Source organism: Hippocampus zosterae, chromosome 11 (assembly GCF_025434085.1).
Source record: "Hippocampus zosterae strain Florida chromosome 11, ASM2543408v3, whole genome shotgun sequence".
NCBI classification, from domain to species: Eukaryota; Metazoa; Chordata; class Actinopteri; order Syngnathiformes; family Syngnathidae; genus Hippocampus; species Hippocampus zosterae.
The window spans coordinates 11,145,880-11,169,469 of record NC_067461.1 but is presented as its reverse complement, the minus strand read 5'-3'; the positions used below and the strand labels follow the sequence as shown (position 1 = coordinate 11,169,469).

General features: G+C 39.8%; 1 protein-coding gene across 3 annotated transcripts in view; it reads left to right on the top strand.

The window, feature by feature from the left end:
• Nucleotides 1–23,590, top strand: part of eys (eyes shut homolog) — a 143,461-nt gene that overhangs the window by 5,647 nt on the left and 114,224 nt on the right. For all 3 annotated transcript variants that reach the window (XM_052080554.1, XM_052080553.1, XM_052080552.1), the window contains exons 2-11: nucleotides 4,083–4,879; nucleotides 5,892–6,008; nucleotides 9,673–9,866; nucleotides 11,390–11,520; nucleotides 14,242–14,356; nucleotides 16,185–16,344; nucleotides 18,076–18,180; nucleotides 20,822–20,958; nucleotides 21,890–22,053; nucleotides 22,196–22,449. In XM_052080554.1, coding sequence (XP_051936514.1) covers nucleotides 4,132–4,879; nucleotides 5,892–6,008; nucleotides 9,673–9,866; nucleotides 11,390–11,520; nucleotides 14,242–14,356; nucleotides 16,185–16,344; nucleotides 18,076–18,180; nucleotides 20,822–20,958; nucleotides 21,890–22,053; nucleotides 22,196–22,449 — 2,125 coding nt within the window. In that variant the 5' untranslated portion in view covers nucleotides 4,083–4,131. The remainder of the gene's footprint in view (nucleotides 1–4,082; nucleotides 4,880–5,891; nucleotides 6,009–9,672; nucleotides 9,867–11,389; nucleotides 11,521–14,241; nucleotides 14,357–16,184; nucleotides 16,345–18,075; nucleotides 18,181–20,821; nucleotides 20,959–21,889; nucleotides 22,054–22,195; nucleotides 22,450–23,590) is intronic.

The following is a 23,590-nucleotide window of genomic DNA, read 5'->3' as shown; positions in this document are numbered from 1 at the left end:
AAAGATAAATTAAGTATTTCGTCATCAAATGACTGTAGTGCTTTAAGCACACTTTCAAAAGCAAGAGTGGAGAATGTTTAAGATCTATTTATAGGTCTTCACTCAATCGGTACAATTTCAATGGTGTTTTTCAATATTGATGAAGCTATTAAAATGTTCAAATACAAAAGTTTTCCACAAAGCAGTCAAATATCAATATAACTGGGTTGCTCTATTTTGTCACAAAGCACGGCAACAAGTGATATGTTAGCTATCCAAATAAATGTGATAATAAGTCTTCCTCGCGGTGTCATCGGTCAATAGAGGATTTACGTTGCCTCCCTCGATCCGTTGTCTTCCGTGCACCGAGGTGCTTGGCATCCCAGAACAGCAGAGCCTTCACAAAAGCATCACGCTAACATGAGGCAATTACTTGACTCTCACATTCCCGACTTTGCTTCTAACCCACTGGCCCTTACTACTCGAAGTATTCCTCCAACAGTTTAATCGCGATCAATACCAATATCTTTAAGACGTTAAAGTATCGATCTCAGGTCTCATTGTGTAGGTGCTATCCAACAGTGTGGATATCTGTGATTTCATGAACTGACATTTTCAATTAAAACTAATTAAGGTTGGTGATTGTGGTTTAGAGTCCCAAATGTATTACAGTAATCTGTGATTACGATGAAATCAATAAGAATAAGCATCTATTTTTATTATTTCATTGTAGTCAGTCTTTGGATCGAATGGATTACTGAACATACAACACTGGAGGCCTCACATGACTCTTTCATCATCATCATGGTAAATACTGGCCAAAAATTAGGTTGTGGTCTTAGTCTCTCCGCTGACATTCATCCATTACTCATGCTGCTTGTAGAGTTTGTTAGTTTGATGTCACTGTGCATGGGGATATAAAAGTGTCTTCTTTGTGTCCCAGCTCCCTCTCTGATTTTGGAGTAGCTCCATCGTTGCCGTACCCAGCTTGAGGATACATGCATTGGAATTACAGCAGCTGTACAATATATACGATGATGCACGGCATTATTGAAATTTTGTTAAGTAGAGAATAGGGAAGTCGTTTGTTACCAAATGTACCAGTCATGATTTTATTGCATTAAATTTGTTTGAGAATTAGATGAAGCCTCGTTTCAGTACAAAAAAAGGCAATGGTACTTTTTTACATATCTAAACTTGAAAACGGGTCCCAAAGGAAGTACAGTACCAGTCATGATTTTATTGCATTAAATTTGTTTGAGAATTAGATGAAGCTTCCTTTCAGTACAAAAAAAGGCAATGGTACTTTTTTACATATCTAAACTTGAAAACAGGTCAATTCAGACCCGAGAACAATATCAGGGTTAAGAGTGATCAAATTCTAATCCATATTGAGATCTGCAGTTTCCATGAAAAAATAAACTTAGTAAATATGGTTCCTTTTCTAAAGAACGGTGACAAGTGTTCTTCCCATCTATTGCTTTCCTAAATTTGAAATTTGCGGAATGCACATTTGTATATTTTATTTGTCTGTTGATTTAAATTCCAAACGAAGCTGAACTGCTTGGCTGTCTGTACTGACCATGAACAAAGCCCTTTCCAAACTAGAGACAAAAATTAACCGTTGGCACAGGATGTGCTTCTGCGTGACGATGACAGGTGTTCAATCAAGCACACAGTAATATACTGCCGAGTCTGGTTAAAAGTTCTAATCAACCGAGCCTTTTCACAAACACACTCATTTTGGAGTTGAGTGCTGAAAAAGTGGGGCAAAACTACACTTGGAAAAATTACATTTCAACTTTCTGAAGCCGTGTTCCTGCTGTGTCAAGAGGTAAAATACAAAAAGGTGACGGAGGCCTTTTACTTGACAGTCTTATCCTATCGTCTTATATTTGAACAAAAAGGAATCAACCTGTTGGATGAAAAGCAGCCTGCTCTTCATACGTGGCACCCGGGCTTCATAATGATATTTGCTGTTGCATTCATCACTTCTCTTGATACTGCAGTTCCACAGTCAGTGTTCTTTTTTTTTTTTTTTTTTTTTTTTTGAGAAGGCATTGATACTTTTTGTTTAAATTGAACACATATGAAAATGGCCTGAGGGTTAAAACACTGTGTAGTCTGCTTTAATTCATCTCCCAACCAGGGACTGAGGTTTAGGCATCGATGTGGCAGAAAAAGAGTATTTTATCTGGCATTGTCACTCTCACTGCAGCAACTTTTGATCACCTGAGGCTGCTGGGACACACTTTGTGGTCAGTAGCACTGTAGTGAAGGCGCTCATATGACTAGTCTTCATGAACAGCTGAAGAATTAAGCGCATGAAGCGTCGAAGAAAAGAAAATGTGTCATTTATGTTTTATTGTGTTGGTCTTACAAAAAAAAAACACTGCACTGTGTTTAATTTGACCTTTAAATAGTATTTCACTCAATTTGAACCCTTTCAGGGACAGCGGTTACTGCAGTGGACAGGTTATCAGGTTACAGGCTGCATGAAGGGGTTCATGAAGAAACTAGCATTTTTTTCCCCCACTGTGATCCGAATTCTTGTCGCCTACTTTAGTGTGTACGTGTTAGCTTTGGCTCAAGATTCCTGCACACATTGTGTCCAGTGCTTGTCTAAAATCACACACTTGATCTTGAAAAAAATTGTGCTATAGCTGCAGTCCTATTCAGAGGTAATCCACTGGCCATCTTTTTACCTACTGTTCATGTGCATTGTGTTTGAAGGCAAACAGACAAAACTATGGGCAAAATACGATTCTTATATTGATTTTTTTTCCAGCTTGCTTGGAACTGAGGCACTGCCCCTAATGTTTTATCTGTGAAAACCTTTTCAAGTATTGTTGGCTTGATTGTGCGTATGTGAGCAAGACAAGGAAATGTTGCAAACAAATACCTGCACTTGCACTTTGGATTTCAAACACTCAGAAAGGGGCTGCAAAAATCACGGAGCGTGATTGATAGTCTTCCACTTCAGGAAATCTTTTCTTTGTCTAACCCCACACAACCATGCTCAGAAAAATGGCTCCTTACCTTTAGGGGACAACAATGGAGGCTTTATATAGAGATTGTGAATAACGGCCTACTCCATATGCTTGATAAAATCCCCATGTTCTACTTTGGGGGAATAAAAAAATCACCAAACTTTAATGGGCTAAAGCTTTATTGTGGTGGCTCCAGCTAATGACAGACAATAAATATGAATCACACACACAAATGATCAAATATACAAACAAACAATTGCTCTATCAACAGATACGCATTTATTGCAATTGTGTTATTGGACCCCCAATCAGTCAAAGCTTTTAGTCACGTACCATAGTTGCGCTTGACTTGGTTCACCATGCAGTTAATTAAAGCTGTACTCAGGCAAAAGAAACACAATAGAAATACAGTGTGAATTAAGAAGTCATTTCAAAAAAACAAAAGATGCTGCGGGTTATTGAAGTGGCAATGTTGGGGAAGTTACTTCCAAAATGTAATCCTGTTCGTGATTGTCAGTTGCACATGATTAAAAGGTGTTCAACAAATCCAGATCGTTTGTTTATTTTTGAGGAAAACGTGGGAAAATTATTGATAGGTTTACCACATTTCCATCATGCGCAACCGATGTTGAATATGATTTTATTTTTATGACGCATAACTGAATTTTAATTGGTTTACCTCACATTGATCTGTTTTTTTCTTTCACTTTTCTATGCTTAAGTAAGAAATTGCACATGCTAAGACATACCAGTCTCTGGCGTCTCGCTCCACATTCTTCTATTGTTGAGGGTATTTGCAGTCTGTGTTGCTATGAATTGATTGATTTGTTAATTAATTGGTTAATACTTCTTCATTTATAAAAATGTTTGATGATTTCTGTTATTAATATACTGTTTTCACCGTCTTTGTTATTGCACGATATTGATTTTTACTCCTTTTACAGCACTTTGTTTGCAGCAATTGCTGATTGAAAGTGCTGTAGAAATTGAGTTCTGAAGCCAGCTGTGAGACAATCCCTCCATCATATCCCAGATACTTATTTCAATTTTGAGAATGTTGTGGGAGGTGCCATGTCCAAATGATTCATTCAATGTTGTGTCATCATCCCCCAGGTATTCCCCCGCACCTCTTCTTTCCTGGAGCCCGACAAAAATAGAAAATATGAAGACGCCACCATTTTTCTTGATGACCATCTTTGTGAGCTGCATGGTCCTCAAGAGTCTTTGCCTAACTGTTTGCAGCAAACCGGTGGCACTTGAGTGGCACCTGGACCAGATCCTCGTCCAAATGAACTTGACATTCATGGAGAACACGTGCGGCACCACTGAAGACTGTTGGGGTTTCCATGGCGGAGATGACCTTCATGCACCATTTAACTTCCCACAGATTTGCCCACTTCAGTTGCAGCAGGGTGACAAACTGGTTCTCGTCACCGATGAGACACTGGCGTCATACGGCGTCAGCCTTCTCAACGTGTCGAAAGCCGATTTTGAGAGTTGTTCTGCTGACGGGCTAGCAAGAGACCAGTTCGTTTTTCCTCGGCGCTTAAACACAAGAGAAGAAGTGGAGAGCAAGTGGCTCGAGCCAGGCCACCACTACTTCATTGCTCTGCATGATAAAGACACTCAGTTGTGTAAACACGGCTTGAGGCTCAACGTGCTGGTCAAGACACAACTATGCCAGTCCTCCCCTCTGGTCCCACTTTGTTCTGGGAAGGGTATCTGTCAAACAGACAACCAGGAACCGACTTACTCATGCCGATGTCACCACCGCTACTCCGGGAGGTTTTGTGAAAAGTTTGACCCTTGTTTGGACAGTCCTTGTAAAAACAAAGGGGTGTGCTTGAGTAGCGGCTCTGCGGAATCGAACCACAGGACGTATAAATGTCTGTGTCCTCCACATTTTACCGGTAAAAACTAAACCCAAGCATCACTTTTAGCATACTAACTTTAAAAAAAAACAAAGTGTAAAGTGAAATAGATAATAGCTCCAATAAATGTCACTTTCATTTCTTTCAGCCTGCATTCGTCCCTCTGATACATTTTGATGACCTTGTTGCTTTATTTTCTTATTTAAGCTACCAAATGTGTGCATGAATATTGGACAGTGAATGTGACAATGAAACAACTTCTGGCTTTGGAGGATTATCACACCAATCTGGATCAAAAGTCTGAAAATAAAAGCAACTGGCTGCCAACAAAAACGGAGGGTCTTTGATTACAGCCCAGCAAAATTCAGAATTATTTGGCATGAAATTAACTGCTCTATGGAGTGAATGAAGTGACACAGCTGCATTGCTTTTAATATAGCTCGTGTTACGGTTACAGTTTTTTTAACTGACTCTACAGCTTTCCGATACATCCGCAATATGTTTTGTTAATCTTGCTTGACTTGTTGCACAAGTAGCAGGTTCAAGACCCATTGCAGTTGAAAGATGAACTGCAGAGATGCCTTTGAGCAAGATCCTGAATTTGCAAATACTCAGGGTCACGACACAGTTGTACAGCCCCCACATTCTGCCGTCTCTCCTCAGAGTGCAAGAGAATTCACCCTCAGGGATCAATAAAGTATAATCATTCAAAAAAAAATCCACGAGAAGGTTAGTGTGAGAATTTCTAACATAAGATACCATGCAAGGCTCCAACTAGGATCCAGTGATTTATTCAGTGGACACATCAATTTAGTCAGAATTGAGCTTCTTATCAGTTCCACTGTTATTTGTTAAGCAAAAAAAAAACTTGCGTTTAAAATGACCTCTTAATCTTCGCCGCCATTGTGTCCTCTTTATTTCTGCATAATCAATAATTTTGGGGGAAAAAATGTAAATGCAAAGCAGTCAACTTGAGTGCATCATGCAATGTATTTAACGCTCTGTTTCTTGTTTCTCAATTGCCCCCCCCACCACCACCCCTTTGTTTTAGGGACAACCTGCACGGAATTCATTGGGAAGGAAAATTGTGACAAATTATGTCCAAACGGGACATGCGTTCAAGTGTCATCCGGCTCCTTCACGTGCATCTGTGGTGCAGAATTCTCAGGCAGGTTTTTTCACACAGTCATTTACCTCAAAAGCCTCACTCTCAAGGAAAAGGTCAAAGCTGAAAACATTCTATCCAAGATCAGCATGTCCTTATAGGCTTTCAAGTGAGACCTAGTTTATTTGTCATCGTAATCATTGCAGCAGCCCCTTCAAACACTTGAGAAGCCAGCGTTACGACGGCTCATATACGGCTGGAAAAAGCCATGAATAGCTCCTGGCTAACGAAGCGTGTCACAGTTTATAAAACACGGGTGTGCAGCCACTAATTTGATACTGCTGTGAGTTTTCTGATGTTATCGGCTGGCGCATGTAGTTTCTTGATTGAAATGAGTGGGCGTAACACGTAAATATATCTCTAATCATTTAAGTCGAGAGTGGTGCAGACGCTTATTCAACACGATGTTTGGTAGCCATTCGATTGAGATATAAACTCCATCTTTCCAAACAACACTGTACAATCCAAATTGACACCGTCACAGATGAATCTATTAAATTGAATTCTGATATTTCATTTGCCATTTGTCACGTCCATCATGCTTTCTGCCCCCCCCCAGACCCTTTGGGCTTCAAAAAAAAAAAAAAAGTACAGTTCTCCTCTCTTACCGATGTGTGCACAGTTTCTTGTGAATTATGGCACGGCAATTAAGTGGCCTACACTTTAATCTCATGCGTGAACCTCCGAATTCGTTAATGCTTGTGAATTTGCGACTGCTCTGTAAAATATTGTCTGATCAACTAAACATTCGGCAAAACCTTTGGATGTGGAGAGTATTATATTCTCTGGTTTAATAAAATGTATTTTGGTGAGGGGGGGTTAATTGCTGCAATCTCTTGCGTGTTGACTCCTCAGGGTGCTTTTCCATAGTCATGCTTCCCTGCTGTCCCATCAGCTTCTTGGGAGTTCTTTTGGAGCATTTGCTTCCTCCCGCTCCTGCTCTTCCTCTCTGCTGCAGTTCCTCATTAATCAAGCGAAGAGTTGGAGCCTGCTCCATTGCCGGCTGCCCTCATAGGCCAAAGTCTATGCGCACTGAATAATGAGCCAAGCTCGTGGGATGTTTCAAATGAGATTTCCTTTTCTTTTGACTGTCCTCCACTCTGTTTCAAAATATTACTGACCGTCCTCGTTAGTCCATTTTCATTTTGCTATGAGATGTTAATTGTCTTTATCTCGATCTCATTTTGTTAGCAAAATAGAATCAGGAACAAGTATGCAGTCATCACCCCTGTTAACCTATCAAATTACAGTAGAAAGAGATAAATTGATTCCCTTTTAAATTTCCACTGTTAACCACTGCATTAATGAGGGGTGGAAATATGCCCTTTCAAAATTAACGAAGCATATTTGGTCATTTTGAGTGGGAATTTTAAATTACCGCATACTTTTTTTTATCTGTTCCAAAATTTAAAAAAGGCAGGAAAATGTCATCTTACATGTAAGTTCTCTGTAAAACATATGTCAAATTGTTTGTTTGTTGAAGAAGCAACTACTGTATGTGTAAAAACAAAAACTCCATTTATGGAGTGCAAAGTGATATGTGACTCAAGCAAGCCTTGAAGATAAATACAAGGAGATTAACTGCCAGAGTGGAGGCCATGAAATGCCTCTGGAACAGGGCCACTTGTCCTGCAGCAGAAGGATTAAAGTAAATGTGCATAGAAAGATTTACTGCAATGATAAATGTACAGACACCTCTCGTTGAAATAAATAATTTCCCTGAAGAGTGTCACTGTGCATGGGCAGAATATCCTGTGTGCCAAAGTCAGAAAAGTCGATTTAGGGTAGGTTTGCCAATTACCAGAGGTGAGCATTTCGCTAAATTTTGCCAGCCCATAATTCGTCATCCGTCAGCTGCCTGCGCACCCCTCCGTCATTCTTGTCTACATTTTTTCAAGCCAAACCAAAACGTAAAAGTCAGTCTGCCAGTTATTTTAACTGCACTTCCATTATCGCTTCTGTCATTTACTCAAAAGTGAATGTAAAACCACACTCTGCTTGAAACTAGCCTGCAGATGAACTCCACACGTGACTGTTGAAGGTAACTTCCAGATACGAGACAGATATTAATTTCACAATCAAGGTGCGACAAATTTTCAAAAAGGATCCCTACGGAATTGGCGTCTCACGAAATTCGCACGATGCGGAAGCCATGGCCACTCTCAGACTTCACCGAATCGTGCCTCTTTGTCGGTTGCGCAGGATTACGCATGTGTCAGTGTCCGAAGCCTCGACTGGGGGGAAACCGCCACGCTTTGAAAGTGCACAAGAAAAGCATGTCAGAAATTCACTTACCGTAAGCGCGGATGGTGTATCTCATTGTTTTTTGGATACAGTACCGTTAAATCTTGATGATGTGTATAAACTACAAAACACTGTGGGTGACTTCGAATTGCATGGAACACGTACAAGCAACTCTGAAGCTGATGTACTCGAAAATATAACTTATTCCTGAAAGCTATTTATACATGACCTCATGTGTACATGATACTGTGGGGGAGCTTGATGTAAACACATGAACAGACCTCATATGGTCTGAAATCACTGAATAAACCATTTCGAAAGCTAAATAAAACATCACAATGTCTTCAAATTAAAAATATAAAGCTTTAGTAAGCAGAAAAAGATGCTCGTCAGTGTTTAGCAGTACAGTGACTTCACCCAAAAGACAACACGGTACGGCTCACGTTGATGTTGACCCAAATGCTCATTTGTTCACCTGACTTCACCGAATGCAGTCACAGATCAACAATTCCTCCTCTGTCACACAAAACACACAGTGCAACCAGACAAATGCATTAGTTTTGCTTTTTATGTCATCAACATTTTCCATGTTTTTCCATGCAGGTAAAAAAAAAAAAAATTAGCCCAAACAGCTGATGACTTGTTTTATGACTCAATAAAATATTGATTTTGTCTCTATCATTAATGTAGTACCAAGAACTGAGTATTTTTAAACAATATATATCTAAACAGTTTGGGGGGTTTTCTCTGTCCCATCTGGCTATGAATGCTTCCATAAGCTTAATAAACCAATTAGACCTGTTGCAATAATTATTTAATGGTCAAATAAATGTATCCTAATAAGAATTTCAGCCTACATAAAATGTTTTTTTTTTTAAATACTGTATATAAGAAACTGATTAGCTGCCTTTTGATTCATTTCAGTTAGAAAAGTGGAAACATGTTTTGAGTTACAGCGTCTTGAATGAATTATGTAACTTGAGGTACCCATTTATATGGTAAACTGTATTCATTCTCACAGTTGGAAATCAGATTTAGAACACATTTTTGTGTTTAACAATGCAAATATTAGGCGTGAGACAAAATCACTTTAGGAATCATTTCATCTTGTGACCATTGATGTGTGGGGAGGCTTGACTCAAGCAGCAGAGAGGTCATCAATCTTCCATGACCGTCCTGAAGTATCCTTGAGCAAGATACCTAAAGCCCAAATGCTCCTATTGCCTCAGTGGGAGAATAAGGAAAGAGGATACACTGTCAAAGCGTGTTGAGTGCCTTGAAGAAAGAAAAGCGCAATTCAAATCAAAGCCCTTTTCCAATTATGACGGTTGATGCCCGACAATTTCCGAATGACATCACAGTCGACTCCTTTCTTTAGTCTGATCAACATTGTTACATAAAGATCACATTTTCTGTTTTGCAGACCCACCTTGTGAGAGAAAATCAACTTGTGATCCAAATCCATGCAGAAATGGAGGCATCTGTGAGGAGACTCCCACAGGTCCTGTGTGTCATTGTCCTGAGAGCTTCAAGGGCCTCTACTGTGATTCTGCAGTCGCCGTTGATTGCATGTCAAACGCATGTCAGCAAGATCAAATTTGCGGTGCAGGAGAAAATGTGAGAACTTATTTTCCCTTGTTCGTTTCCTATAGCACATAAAAATGGATATATTTCCTATCTTGATATAGGATCAAATGAGGCAACAGTTAATATTTCCTCCTGAAGATGAGCAATGGGAAAGAGTGGTTGCTGCAATTGAATGTTACTCTTGATGCACAACGTGCCCTTTGTTTTTTTGCATGTGATTGTGTTTGAAAGCTGCTCTACGGCTTTTTCACAAAGGATGTAACAATACACGTTTTGACCAATACATTGCGTATCGATATAAGGCCTAACGATTTGACACAATGTGATGGATCGCTTCTTTTGACTGATATGATGAAGGCGATTTAGATCTAGTTGGACAATGAAACAATAGTTTTTCTGTAAATGAATCTGTACTCATTGAAGTTAATTCCAAATTAACTCAATAGAATGCTGTTTCATTGGATTTTATTGTAAAACCGATTGCGATTTGCTGATTGCAAAATGAAAAAGGAAAAAAAATGATACCGTATTAGAACAAGTTAGCGTATGGAACACTGTTCTGAAAACTGTAAATCACTTGGGGAAATCCTGATCCTGCTCTCATGAGCTGAACAGAGTTGTGATTTAAGGTTTTGGTGGACCTCCCACTATTTTAAAAGGGGCCCAGCACTTTTTTTAAAAGTTTGGAATGGACTGCATGCTTACGGTATGATTCACAACGCAGCAGAAAATGGGCAAAAAAATGCAGATTTTTTTGTTCGTCTGTATTGTCTGCATTCTGATTTTTTTTTCACAAAATTAACGTAAAGTGTAATCTATCGCTGAGAAGCGCAGTGGAAAATCTAATAATCACACTGTTGGGAAAAAGGCTGTCAAATACTGAGGCGCATGCACTGGTAAAACTTTGTTCATCAATCTGATGTCCATCTTTTAGATATAGATATAGCTTATAGAGGTATAAATCAGATTTCCTGCCTAATTTGGCTGCACTGTTGTTGGGTGTCTTTTCATTTTGTTACCATTTAATGCAATTACTGGAGGGTCAAAGAATTTTATCATTAGAGAACCCTTGCTTGTGTTTTCCGCAGCAATACCGGAGCTTAAATGGGCACGGTACATCTTGGACACACTACTAAGTGGCCATTTAAAGAGATGAATATTTAAAATGGAAAAAGTCAGTGTTTAGAAATATCCTATGAATGACAAGTGACCAGTCTTGAGTAGCCAGCCTGAAAATGGTGCGAGTTGCCCTTCTCTGCCAGCTAGCAACATTGCAACATGCTAAATGATAGACAATTTCATTCGATATGTTGCCTTCTCACATCACATCACACGAAACATGTTGCATTTTCCAAATTGTCTTATCATTGGAGCGTTTGAATTTCGAGGTTCCCGAATCTCCTTTGAATATTAAAATGTGTACAAATAGTAACTTTTTCTCGAATGGTAAAATTGTGCCTTTAGGCACAATTCGAGAAAAAGATAGCATTCAGTCATGTGTGAAATCCAGCCTTGTTTTCACATGACCTGGTTTGTTCTGGCCCTGTGTGCAGGCTTCTGAATGTGCGTGCGCAGATGGTAAAGTGGTCCCAGCATGCAAGAGAGAGCGGCGGAACGTGTGCAGGCCATCACCGTGCCTCAATAATGCCACCTGTGTGTCCAGGGGACGTGATTATGTGTGCAGGTGAAACACAAAACACACACAGGGATCCAACACTGACTGTTCTTTCTTTGTAACTGCTTGAAAATACTCCTGCTTGATACAATTTGATCACATTTTGTCACAACCCTTCAATATGAACACAAATGTTTCACTTGAATACTGAAAATGACCTCCTGTGGTGATATTCTAAATACATTTTATAATAGTGAATATAACAATGCTTGCAAAATGATGTCCTCCCTGTGTCTTTAAAGCCAGGCTGAGTTTATTGGTATTTCACAAGTTAACATCTTTCTTTTTAACGAATGACATGGCCCTGTTGTTTATTTTGATACTCAAGTGAGCATCAAATTGTTTAATCAATGGATTAAAAAAAAAAAAACTTGCATCCTCTGACAGTTTTAGATTAACTAAAGTGCTCAGGTGTGTCCAGGGGTGGAGGGCAACCAAAAGCCCACCCGGGCATTTTCGGCTAAAATCAGCTCCTCGTAATTAGTGGAGCACAACTACTAGAAATGTATCTGCATGTTCCCCAATGGAATGTATTTTACAGTTATTCCAAAGTAACTGTGGTGTGGTGCACATACATAAAAAAATACAATGCACCCTGTATATTATGATTTGGTTTAAACTGCATGTAGAATATATTTGTGCTCAAAACTAATCACATTCTAAGCAAAACGTACCGTTGATTTTTTTTTTAAACTAAAGATGAGGTCCTTTCAATATACACTTGAAACCTGTGAAATTCGGATTTCTATTTTCGACAGAGGTGGGGGGTGGGGGGTGGGGGGTGGGGGGGGGGCCCTCGACCACGACAAGTCTCAAAAGTAATCCGACGAGTTTCATGCTAAATATCATGTCCTCTTGAAACATTTCTTTCACGTCATAACACATTGTTCTTTCAGATTCTAATGTTCATGTCGGTAGCATTTTTCTTCTGTATTACATTCTTCTTGTAGATTGCGTTTTTCCATTCTCCGCACCCTTGCTTGGTAGATACTTATCAAACCTTATTGTAATACAGGCAGCATATTCAGAGTCGTGATTAATAGTTCTTTGTAGTGCCGTTGAATAACACTGTACAATTTCAGCCAAAATGGATACCTGTCTCGAGGAGAGAAATTATGTCTTCAAGACTCGTATTGCAAAATGATTCAAGTAGAAGCCTTACATGGAGTATCTTGATCATCTAGTCACTGATGATGTCAAGGTGACCTCACTTATAACTTTAATGCAGGCAGTGTAGGCTCACTTCACACTCATTGACTGTGATTCTATCTCTGCATTCACAGTATTTGCGTCCTGTGATTCACTGTCAACCAGTTCAGTGTGTCGTCTGCCTTTTGAGCGAAGTCACCTGGGATGTTCTCCAGCTCCCTACGACCCAAAACAGTGAAGTAGTGTAGCTATCCATCCACCCAGTTATTTTCCAATCCGCTTATCTTCACAAGGGTCGCGGGCATGCTGGAGCCTATCCCAGCCGTCTTTGGGCAGTAGGCCGGGTACACCCTGAACTGGTTGCCAGTCAATCGCAGGGCACACAGACGAATAACTATTCGCATTTACACTCACACCTTCGGGACAATATAAAGTGTTCCAGTAACCTGCAATTCATGTTTTTGGAATGTGGGAGGAAACCGGAGTACCCGGAGAAAACCCACGCAGGCCAGGATCGAACCCTGAAGCTCTGCACTATGAGGCTAACGTGCTAACCAGTTAACCACCGGGCCGCCTGTGGTGTAGCTAATGAATGCGTACTTATACCATAAAAATATGTATGCAAAATTGGAGGTTAATTTACTGAAGGAAACGTAAATGTAAGGAAAAGAAAAATCTTTAATTCTTAGTTATTTTAATTCGGGTCATTGCTGCTGTAGTAGTGGTTAATTCAGTTGACTTCAGTGCACGCATTTGATTCACATTCAAATCTCACTCTGAGATTGTTGTAGTGAATGATTGTGTGTTTTTATATCCTCTGGTTGACTCAAACATTCCAGGGTTTAGCCCAAAATCAGCTGGGATAAAGTTCAACTACCTGAAACCCTGAACAGAATTTTTTAAAAAAGGGGTCGGGGGCAATAGATGTCGTGAGAGTCAGATCCGTGCAGGTAAATTATGTTTTCATACTGTAGTGTTTGTATAAATCGATGTGCATTTTCCATTTAGGTCCAATTCATTGATTGACATTTTTTTTTCAAATCACCAACTTATTTCAAACATTTCTCAGCCGAACTTTCCAGGTTAAAGTTTCTAGACAGTCTTAAAATGATCTCCCCCTCAGCAAGCCTAAATTCAACCAGAACCGCCACAAAGCTCTCTGCATGTTTCTAAATTCCCATAATCTAAAGCAAATACTATACGATATATTATATGTCAGTCATGAGGTAATCAACTAATCGGACTCAATATTAACACTAATTCCAGTCTTAATAAAATGGAATTAGAAGACATGCACTGACTGACAACTATCAGCTGATCCCTAAAGATCCTATACCATGAAGTTGTGTGTATATATATATATATATATATATATATATATATATATATATATATATATATATATATGTAGAAAAATCGGCATTCAGATCTTTTTAGAAGCAGAGTGTTTGATAAACTCTTTCATTCGTACAACAAAGTTGAAAAAAAATGTATGAGTCCAGACACGGTGTAAAAATATAGCTCGATAGCGCCTGAGGCTTGGGGTGAAATGATTTTCTGACACTCACCTCTTTTCCACAGATGTCTGCGGGGCTTTTCGGGGAAGAATTGTGGAGAAGTAATTGACTACTGCCGCCTGCTCAATATCAACTGTCTAAATGAGGGATTGTGTTTGAGTGTAATTGCCGGATATCAGGTGAGTAATTTAATGTCTCGGTCATAATCAAATACTCCGAGGCCCCAGAAATATGTCTCATGTTGCACCTGGAAGGATCATGTGAGCTTCTCTAATTCGACATTGATTAGTTTGATTGTGACAGATGCCTCCAATTAGCTGCGTGTATTCATGACTTGTTTTTTATTCCAGCTGAATACGAAAAGTGAATAAAAAGTGTGATTAGTATATATAGTTTTTAAAACCCGCACGCAACATTCACATGTCGCATGGTCATTCAAATGTTGTTCCATCTACTGTATATCTGCTCACCAAACAGAAAACAAACAAAAAAACGGTCACTATTTGGAACCAGCGAGTGGAAATAAAAACAAAAGTAGTTTTGGTAGTCCTTGCACGTTACCCATTTCATCCCTCTAAGCACTTCTCAGCCCTGATGGTCCACAGTACTGTATTGATATCATAATATATTGCAGCACAAAGTCGGCTTCGGAGCACTTCTTGAAGTCGGCATTGATGTGAAAATTCTGCAGTTCAATAAACGCGCGCACATGCTCAACATTAAGCGTTCTACAAAGGTGTGCCCCAGCGGTATTGGATAAATTCAACACCGGTCTTTGCTTTCGAAGAGTTGAGGCGATGAGTGTGGATATTTTCCTTTATGCACCTCCGTTATTCCACTTTTTTTTCTGAATGTTAGGGTTATGTTTTGCAAACGGCAGTTGAACAACTGGACCTTTTCTAATGTGGAGAACTGTGTTCAAAAAATGTTTCTCAGAGTCAGGAATAAATTCTTGCATATTACTGTGGAGGCGCCAAATGCCAGACCAAGTTTGCAAGCAGACACTTAGTGTGGCTGTCAGATGCATATAAGTGAGGAAAGTACTTTGATAAGATTTAACGTGACCGTACGCCAACAATTAACCTTTTTTCTTATTATTCTTCTGATTGATTAGTATTATTAGATTTTTTTTTATCTATCAGACTATTAGTGGGCTAAATACATTTACAATTAGATTAAAAACAAGCTGCACGAAGCCAGGCGGGGCCCTTGCAAGCCAATTCGCCGACAATGTTGCAACATTATAAACTAAAATACTGCATCGGAACGTCAGCACTAGAATTTGATACTGTCGCTGATAGACATCGAAGATCCAGATCTACATTCTGAGTTAGATCTTTTTATATGTGACATAAATTTTATCCTCCAAGTATTGTTAAAAGAGCAAATTTAAATGACCACTGTCATTTTTTTAAAAATCTTGTGCTTTTAATATTTGGTTGGCCTGTTCCTCGCCATTCTGTTCATTTTGTGTCGACGCGAAGATTCACACTGGTGTCAGATTTGGAGCAAAGAAAGGACCCAATTAACGATGACCTGATGTGATCGTGGCAAATATAATTGACAATGTTGGATAACAAACATCGTGTTTTAAGAAGATAATCAACAGTAAAGGTCAAATTTCACTGAACTCAAAATTGATAGGGAAATTTTTCAATTAAGTCTTCAAATATGCTAATTCCAATCGGAAATATCTACTTTTCGACTGCCTTTTAAACATCATATGGTTAGTGTTAAGTTTGTGTTATTTGGTTAGATACAGTATTGTTTGAAGAAATGTATTCCTAGTTACTCCTAGTACACTCATCATATAATCACTGAATGGGGATGTCATCATTATTGGTTCAGAAATTCCCACCCCACCTCCATAATCATAAATCTCAGGATCCCACTGGAGATGAAGAGCCTTCTAGTTATCACTATGCTCAAATCCAGTGTTGTCTAATGGGACAAAATTAATGAGTGGTACACCTTGTTAAATTTACCTCCACGCTGGTTTTCCTGCAGTGTATCTGTTCACCAGGATGGATGGGAGAATTTTGTCAATACGTGAGCAATGCCTGTCTGATAAAACCCAACAGATGCTTGAATGGAGCCACATGTATTACAACAAGCCAGATGTCGTCTCCTCCAGAGTACGTCTGCAAATGCACAAACGGATTCACAGGTGAGAGAGCTTTGTCTTATCTGTCCTCACCAGAGAACGTCATTGATTGAAGGAAATCAGGAAGATGCTTAGAAAAAGCTGGAATCCAGAAAACAGTGGATGTTATTGAATATGTTTAATCCATGAAGTCAGAATTGAAATGTACATGTAAAAAGCAGTTCCGACATTTTAGTTTTTTTAAATGTAATATGCCATTTTATTTGTGGCATGAATGATACAAATGTGTGCACGCAATGAGAGTGAGTAAATGCCTTGACTTTCATTTTTTCATAGTGGGCCTTTATTTTGGTATTCAAAACCAAAGTCACACAACCTTTAGGATTTCATACATGTCTGCTTGAAGTACTTCAAATGAGTGGGCATCAGTAAGTTGACTTACCATACACTGTACACCACTGACCATTTCTTAGCATCATATATCTTGTAAATATGATGCCAAGTAAATATCTTGGAACTTCTCGGCTACACAGTCCCTATGATGAGGCTGAGGACTTTTTGAAAATCAAATCAAGTGTGTCCTGCACTTGACTCTTTTTTTAGCTGCTTTTATCTGTTTATCTGCCATTTCATTTGCAATCAATGTCTTTAAATGGAAACTGAATTGAGTGTTGATAAAATTTCCCCACGAAGCCCAACAAGGACTCGTAGTACTCAACCGTAACTTACGATGACTTAAATAAAGTTAAAGGTTGAGATGGAACATGTGGAGGACAATTCTACCTAGTTAGGAAGTCTCTGTGACCTCTAGTAGTGTAAATATGTCACACGGAGGCCAACATTGTTGTGGAAGTTGAGGTTCCCGCTGTCATGTTTGCAACAAACTGTGATTAAGTGCCCGGAAAGATGGGCCTGCTCCCAGCTCAAGGTTTCTTCTTGTCAGTGACTTTTTATCCCTAACCTCACTACACAGGTGGAAAATACAGCTAAGGGGGAGGAACATACTTGAACTCCAGAGGTTCCACTTAATCTACCTGCTTGTCATTTGAAGCACTGCTGCCAATACATTTAATCTGGCAAACCACTTCTTAATTAGCTATCATCTTAGAAAAGGGATAAAAATATAAACGACACCACCCTGCTCTAAAAAACAAACACGCGACACAAATCCAGAGGGGTGATTATGTAAAGACTGAATGGAAAACTGTTCATGCGCATCTTTAAATAGGTTGGAAAAGACGACTCGTTGGAAAAACGACATCATTATAAACCTGAATAGAAATGGCATGCCGCCGTTTCAAAGCATCATCTATTTGGTCATTGCCGTGCTGTCATACTCCATTATGCAGAGTTATGTATGAAGAGCTGTTCAAGACAAACTTGGCCAAAAAAATATGTTGCTTTCAGATGAACTCATTTGTCATGTTACATATCCTCAAAAGCCCATTCTGATGTTTTTTCATGATTCATTTCTCCCCTCTGTGTTTCCACGATGAGACTCAATATGCTGCCATCTTAGATTTGCTTCTGCTTCGTTCACTTCATAAGGTTATGTTTGAGTAACATAGACACTAAGGCAGACTATACCGTGTAAATTCCTGTAGAAGCATTCACGCGTTCACTGGTTATGATCATGCCATATATACTTTGTGGCTGTGTTTATTTCTATATATACTGTATATATATACATATATATATAATATGCAATTTTATTTATTTTTATTTTTTTTAATCACAAATGAACAGGCATTTTCTTTTTATATTTGTTTTGTTTTTTTTTTTCCCCCCTCTCAGGAGCACACTGTGAGACGGAGATCAACGAGTGTCACTCCAATCCCTGCCGGCACAATGGCATATGCTTTGACCTGGTAGGACACTATGAATGCCAATGTCCCACAGGTATCTAGTTTTTTCCAAGTTGGTCTTTGTGCATAGATATTGCTATTAGCTACGGTGGAAAGTAGTAATAAAAACCTTTTGCACTTGTGCATCGTGAATATAGCCTCTGAGTCTTCGCCAGGGACCCTCTGGCCTTTTTAGTGTTCGCGGAAAACCCACGGTGATTAGCCTTTGCCACGGGCATCCCTCAGCGAAAACACAATTTGCCGGAGGAAATTAAGCTGGGTAAATAGGCATGATTAAATTCTGCATGTATTAAATATATTTTTTTCACTCACATAAAGAGTTACTTCTTATTTCACTATCCCTGTGGAAGATTATGTGGGATCATATTATCTGACCGAAAAGCTGGGTCTTTTTCAACCGTTCACGCTCACATTCGCAACGATGGTCAGTTTAGTTAGCTTAAGCGTTCAGCTTTAGTTAATTTTTCATGTAGTTTTTCTACTGTGGCATAAAGCAATAGAGATGCCACATAAGAATAGGCCGAACTTCACGTAGAAAGGCCTGAGATTAGAGAGATTCAAGCATGGTCTCTATTTGAGAAATCAGCGCAAGCCACTCTTCCACTGGGCTACCTCTTTACAGAAATAATTAAAATGTCTTCACTTCTGCATTCGAGGCAGCAATGAAAAGGCTGGAGTGGCCCAGACAACATGTCTCTGTTTAACAATTTTGGCCCATGATTGACAGCAGAAAGAACTCACAAAGCTCATTAACAGAGTCCAATAATGCATTGGAATTGAGCTCATATATCTCGAAACTCCCATCAAAATAATTTTCCATTAATTGCTTATTTTACCTCACCGGCTGAGACCTGAATTTACAATCACAAAATGCAAAGTGATGGAGCCCTCGTGAGGGCTGTGTGTAGTTGGCAGGTCATGGAGAATCTCTGGCAGTTGCTTTTCCCCTTTAATGGAGGTATTTCATCATAGATAGAAAGACACTTTAGGTTGTGCATCATACGCCATCATGTTTTGTTTTGTTTACTGCTAAACATAGAATCCGCTTTAAGTGATACATGGTATAACCTTTAAAAGTTGTCAGGTCCAGAGGTTAGCACACGCATACCGTATGTTAATTCAGTGTCTTCAGGCTTGAATTGTCCATGATGTAGCTTCATACTGAAAGGGCCTGAGGTTGGTGTGCAAGCTGTACAGAAGGAAATAATACTGTAACAATACTATATAGGTTTAGCAAAAGTAGTGTCCACAAAAGCCCTCACACACACATATATATATATATATATAGAGAGAGAGAGAGAGAGAGAGAGAGAGAGAGAGAGAGAGAGAGAGAGAGAGAGAGAGAGAGAGAGAGAGAGAGAGAGAGAGAGAGGAGAGAGAGAGAGAGAGAGAGAGAGAGAGAGAGAGAGAGAGAGAGAGAGAGAGAGAGAGAGAGAGAGAGAGAGAGAGAGAGAGAGAGAGAGAGAGAGAGAGAGAGGAGAGAGAGAGAGAGAGAGAGAGAGAGAGAGAGAGAGAGACCCCCACCCCCTCAAAGATATTGCAAAAAACAATGACCTTGCTGCATCCGACCCAAATGTATATTAAATGCTGGCCCCACTATGACAAGAGTTTCCCCCATACATCATGGCTGCGAGTGTCCCAAAAACCATAACAGTACCTGAAGTGTTCTAATTTTGCAACATCTTTGAGGGGTTGGGGGTGTCTCTCTCTCTCCGTCTCTCTCTCTCTCTCTCTCTCTCTCTCTCTCTCTCTCTCTCTCTCTCTCTCTCTCTCTCTCGCTCTCTTTCTCTATATAAATCAGCATGTATTGTATTGTAAATCAGTTCAATCTCATTGTAGTTGCACAAAAGGTTAAGCCTTTTATTATGTTGGCATTGGCAGTGGTGAATACACACATGCTCTGCTGGCACCAAATGTAACATCTCCTGTTTGTAATCTCAGAAATTAAAATCAATACGATACACGTTACTATTATATCGTAAACTTTTCTAGCCTCAAAAAGACTGGCTTTTGTTGTTGATGGCTGCTCGCCAAATGCCGCTAGCGGAGAAAAAAAGCCAAAACATGTCACTTTTAATGGATGAAATCTGTGACCAATTGTTATACGACGGTAATATAATCTACCACCCTTGTTGATGAATTAGATTCAGCGCATATCAGCCGCCGTCTGCTATCAACCCAAACTCCCTAACACAGACAGAGTTACTCCACAGGTGGAGGTCCTTTGTTATTGATTGCAAAATATTTTTGAGGAATGTCCTCATGACATAATATTAATTAGGCCTACATCCACGCTTCATCCATACCAACATCAGGCGTGCATATTTCTGTATTTAAAAATAACACCACCTATTTGACTCACCAAACTCCTGCCATTGCCCTTCTTTTTGGTTTCTTTTTTTTTCTACAATTAACTTGCCAAGTCAAGTCAACGTGGACAGACCATACAAATTATTTAACTAGTCAAGCCAATTTGTGACTGCAACTTTAACTTTAGAGAACTAGAACAGCTAAGTTCAATATCCAAAACGATTTACAGCTATTTATGTTCAAAAGAACCATCAAGTGAACACAACTTAATGGGGCGACAAAGTGTTCTAGTGTACTTCGAGTTGATGGACCAGCCACCCTTCCCGTGACTGTTACTCAATGTCGTAACTAGTCTCCTTTTGCAGGTTTTCTTGGCAAGAATTGTGAATTGGACATAGATGCTTGTGAGCTAAACAGCCCATGTCCACCAAAGACTCTGTGTGTGGATCTCGCTGATGGTTTAAAATATACCTGTCGTTTGCCCTGCCCGTCAAGCCTTCAGGTGGGTCAAATTTTTGTCTCTGGTCGGCTACAGCCGCACACTCCAACAGTAGTTAGCATCTCTGTCTTGTCTTGCCGTGTCTTAGTCTCTCAGAGGATCCATGGTAGCTGACATGGGTGACCACTTAATTGATAATGGACTAGCGGCCAGCCGCGCAGACTCCAATGTCAATGTGTGAAAAACACATGAATAATATCAAGTCATTTGGAAATTATTTGTGATATTTACAATATGCAGGTACCCAATATCATTCCCTGTTCTCAGAGCATTGTGCAAATTAGTGGTTAGGATTCCTGTTTTTTATTCAGGTGGCCTGGGTATGAGAATTAAAATTTTAGGTGTCGGAGCTGTAGAGAAGGTTGAAAACATGGAAATGTTGTGTTTTCTCTGCTCGCTAAGAACTGTCATGTCAAAGGGACTTTGAGCAAGGCATCAGAAACAGATTTGAAAAGAGAATTCCATTTGTGGAGAGCAATACTGTAACATTTTAAAAAATTCAAAAGGCATGGTGTGGAACTGTTCTTTTGATGTGACGGGCTTTTGGCAATGGATGGATTGCACAAAGTATATAAACCTTATTAATACGCTGTGGCGTGCATCCTTCTTTTTTTCCCTAATTTTGCGAGAGGGCTCTCGAGAGCTTTTGCCCTCTCTGGTCATTGATCTTGTCTTGAAAGACATGATTTAGATGCAACATAAAATAGCAAGTGAATTCAGTATAAAGCACCGATCAATATTCATGAGAATCATGTTCCAGTAATGAGGCTCATTCTCAGGCTGCCACGAAGAAGAAATGATTAGAATTTATATTGTGAAATAATGACAGGATTCCTGACCTGGGCAATGTAAGACATTATACATAATACAAAATAATGTTCTTTCATGTTTTCAGATGTCATATCTACCTAACCAGCCGATCTTCTTTCAGCAGCCATGTGCCAATGGAGGGCGCTGTGTGTTGAATAACGGCAAGAGCTACACCTGTATCTGCAGCCCGGGCTGGTCGGGCCATAACTGTCGGACAAATGTCAATGATTGTGTTCAACATTGGTGTCAAAATGGTGCCACTTGTGTGGACGAAATTGACGGTTATAGGTGAGTGTTAGCATCCACCGTCACCTTTGCGATGACCCGCTACTTCAGTGTAAAAGCTATGATATTTGCCGCCTTTGTCATAGTTAACTAAAGTAGTTCGTCATAAACGATGCAGCCGTGAGGAATTCTCATATCTTTCCAGCTGCCTTTGTCCCATTGGATTTTCTGGCTCCTTCTGTGAAAAGGACATTGATTACTGCGTGGACCACAGCTGCTCTGAACATGGGATTTGCGTGGGTCAGCGGTGGAATTTCACCTGTCGTTGCGCTCTTGGATATGAAGGGGCCCTGTGCGAACTGGAAACAAATGAATGTGACACCTTGCCTTGTGCAAACGGGGCCACGTGTGAGGATCTCATCGGTGACTATCGATGCCACTGTTCCCCGGGCTTTGAGGGTAAGACATTTACCCCCCAAAAAATGTATAATAATAATAATTTTCCTTTTCAGCATCTGATTTATTGATAGCCAGATGGAATTTCATTGAATATAAAACATATCTTCAGTGTTTTGTTATGTAACTGTAAATTGATTACTGTGTGACAAGAGGCAGTCTGGTGAGTTTGGGTCAATGTGCAAATGTTTTCCTGTTTGCCACATTACAGTATTGAATAGGGCGGCCCAGTAGCCGAGTGGTTAGCACGTTGGTTAGCAGTGCAGAGGTACCGGGTTCGATTCCAGCTCCGGCCTCCCTATGTGGAGTTTGCATGTTCTCCCCGGGCCTGCGTGGGTTTTCCCCGGGTGCTCCGGTTTCCTCCCACATTCCAAAAACATGCGTGGCAGGCTGATTGAACACTCTAAATTGTCCCTAGGTGTGAGTGTGAGCGTGGATGGTTGTTCGTCTCTGTGTGCCCTGTGATTGGCTGGCAACCGATTCAGGGTGTCCCCCGCCTACTGCCCGGAGACAGCTGGGAGAGGCTCCAGCACCCCCCGCGACCCAAGTGAGGATCAAGCGGTTCAGAAGATGAATGAATGAATAGTATTGAATAAAAATACATCATGAATTACATCTGTAGTTTCGCAACTGTAGATGTATGTTTAAAGTTTGGAGAGGTTTTCACAGACTTGTTCACAATATTTATGTCTGAGGGAGGACAAACAGTATTTGTATGTGTACAGGTAACAATATAATTTGCAAATGTCCCTCTTGTGACCAATGAAGGTTATCTTAATGTACTGATCGGATAGTTCAAGCTCACAATGCCATCAATACATTGCAATGTTTTCTCCATGCAAGTGGGAACAGAACACACACTGCCAGCACAGACGTCAGAACAGTGACCTCAAAATTCGTCAATAAAATAGACACCCGTTTGGAGCTCATGTTTGTCTATTGGACTAAAATAACAACTTTACCACTGAGCTTTCCTCTTTGCTGTCTTCTTAAAATTTACCCATAACTGGGGCAGGGTTTTTTTTTTACTACAACAGTACTTACAGGACGACATTATGTAAAAAAAAAAAAAAAATCCAAATATAACATGGGCATGCAAGGTTTTCGTCATCCAGCAAAATGAAGGAATTATACTACAGTACAT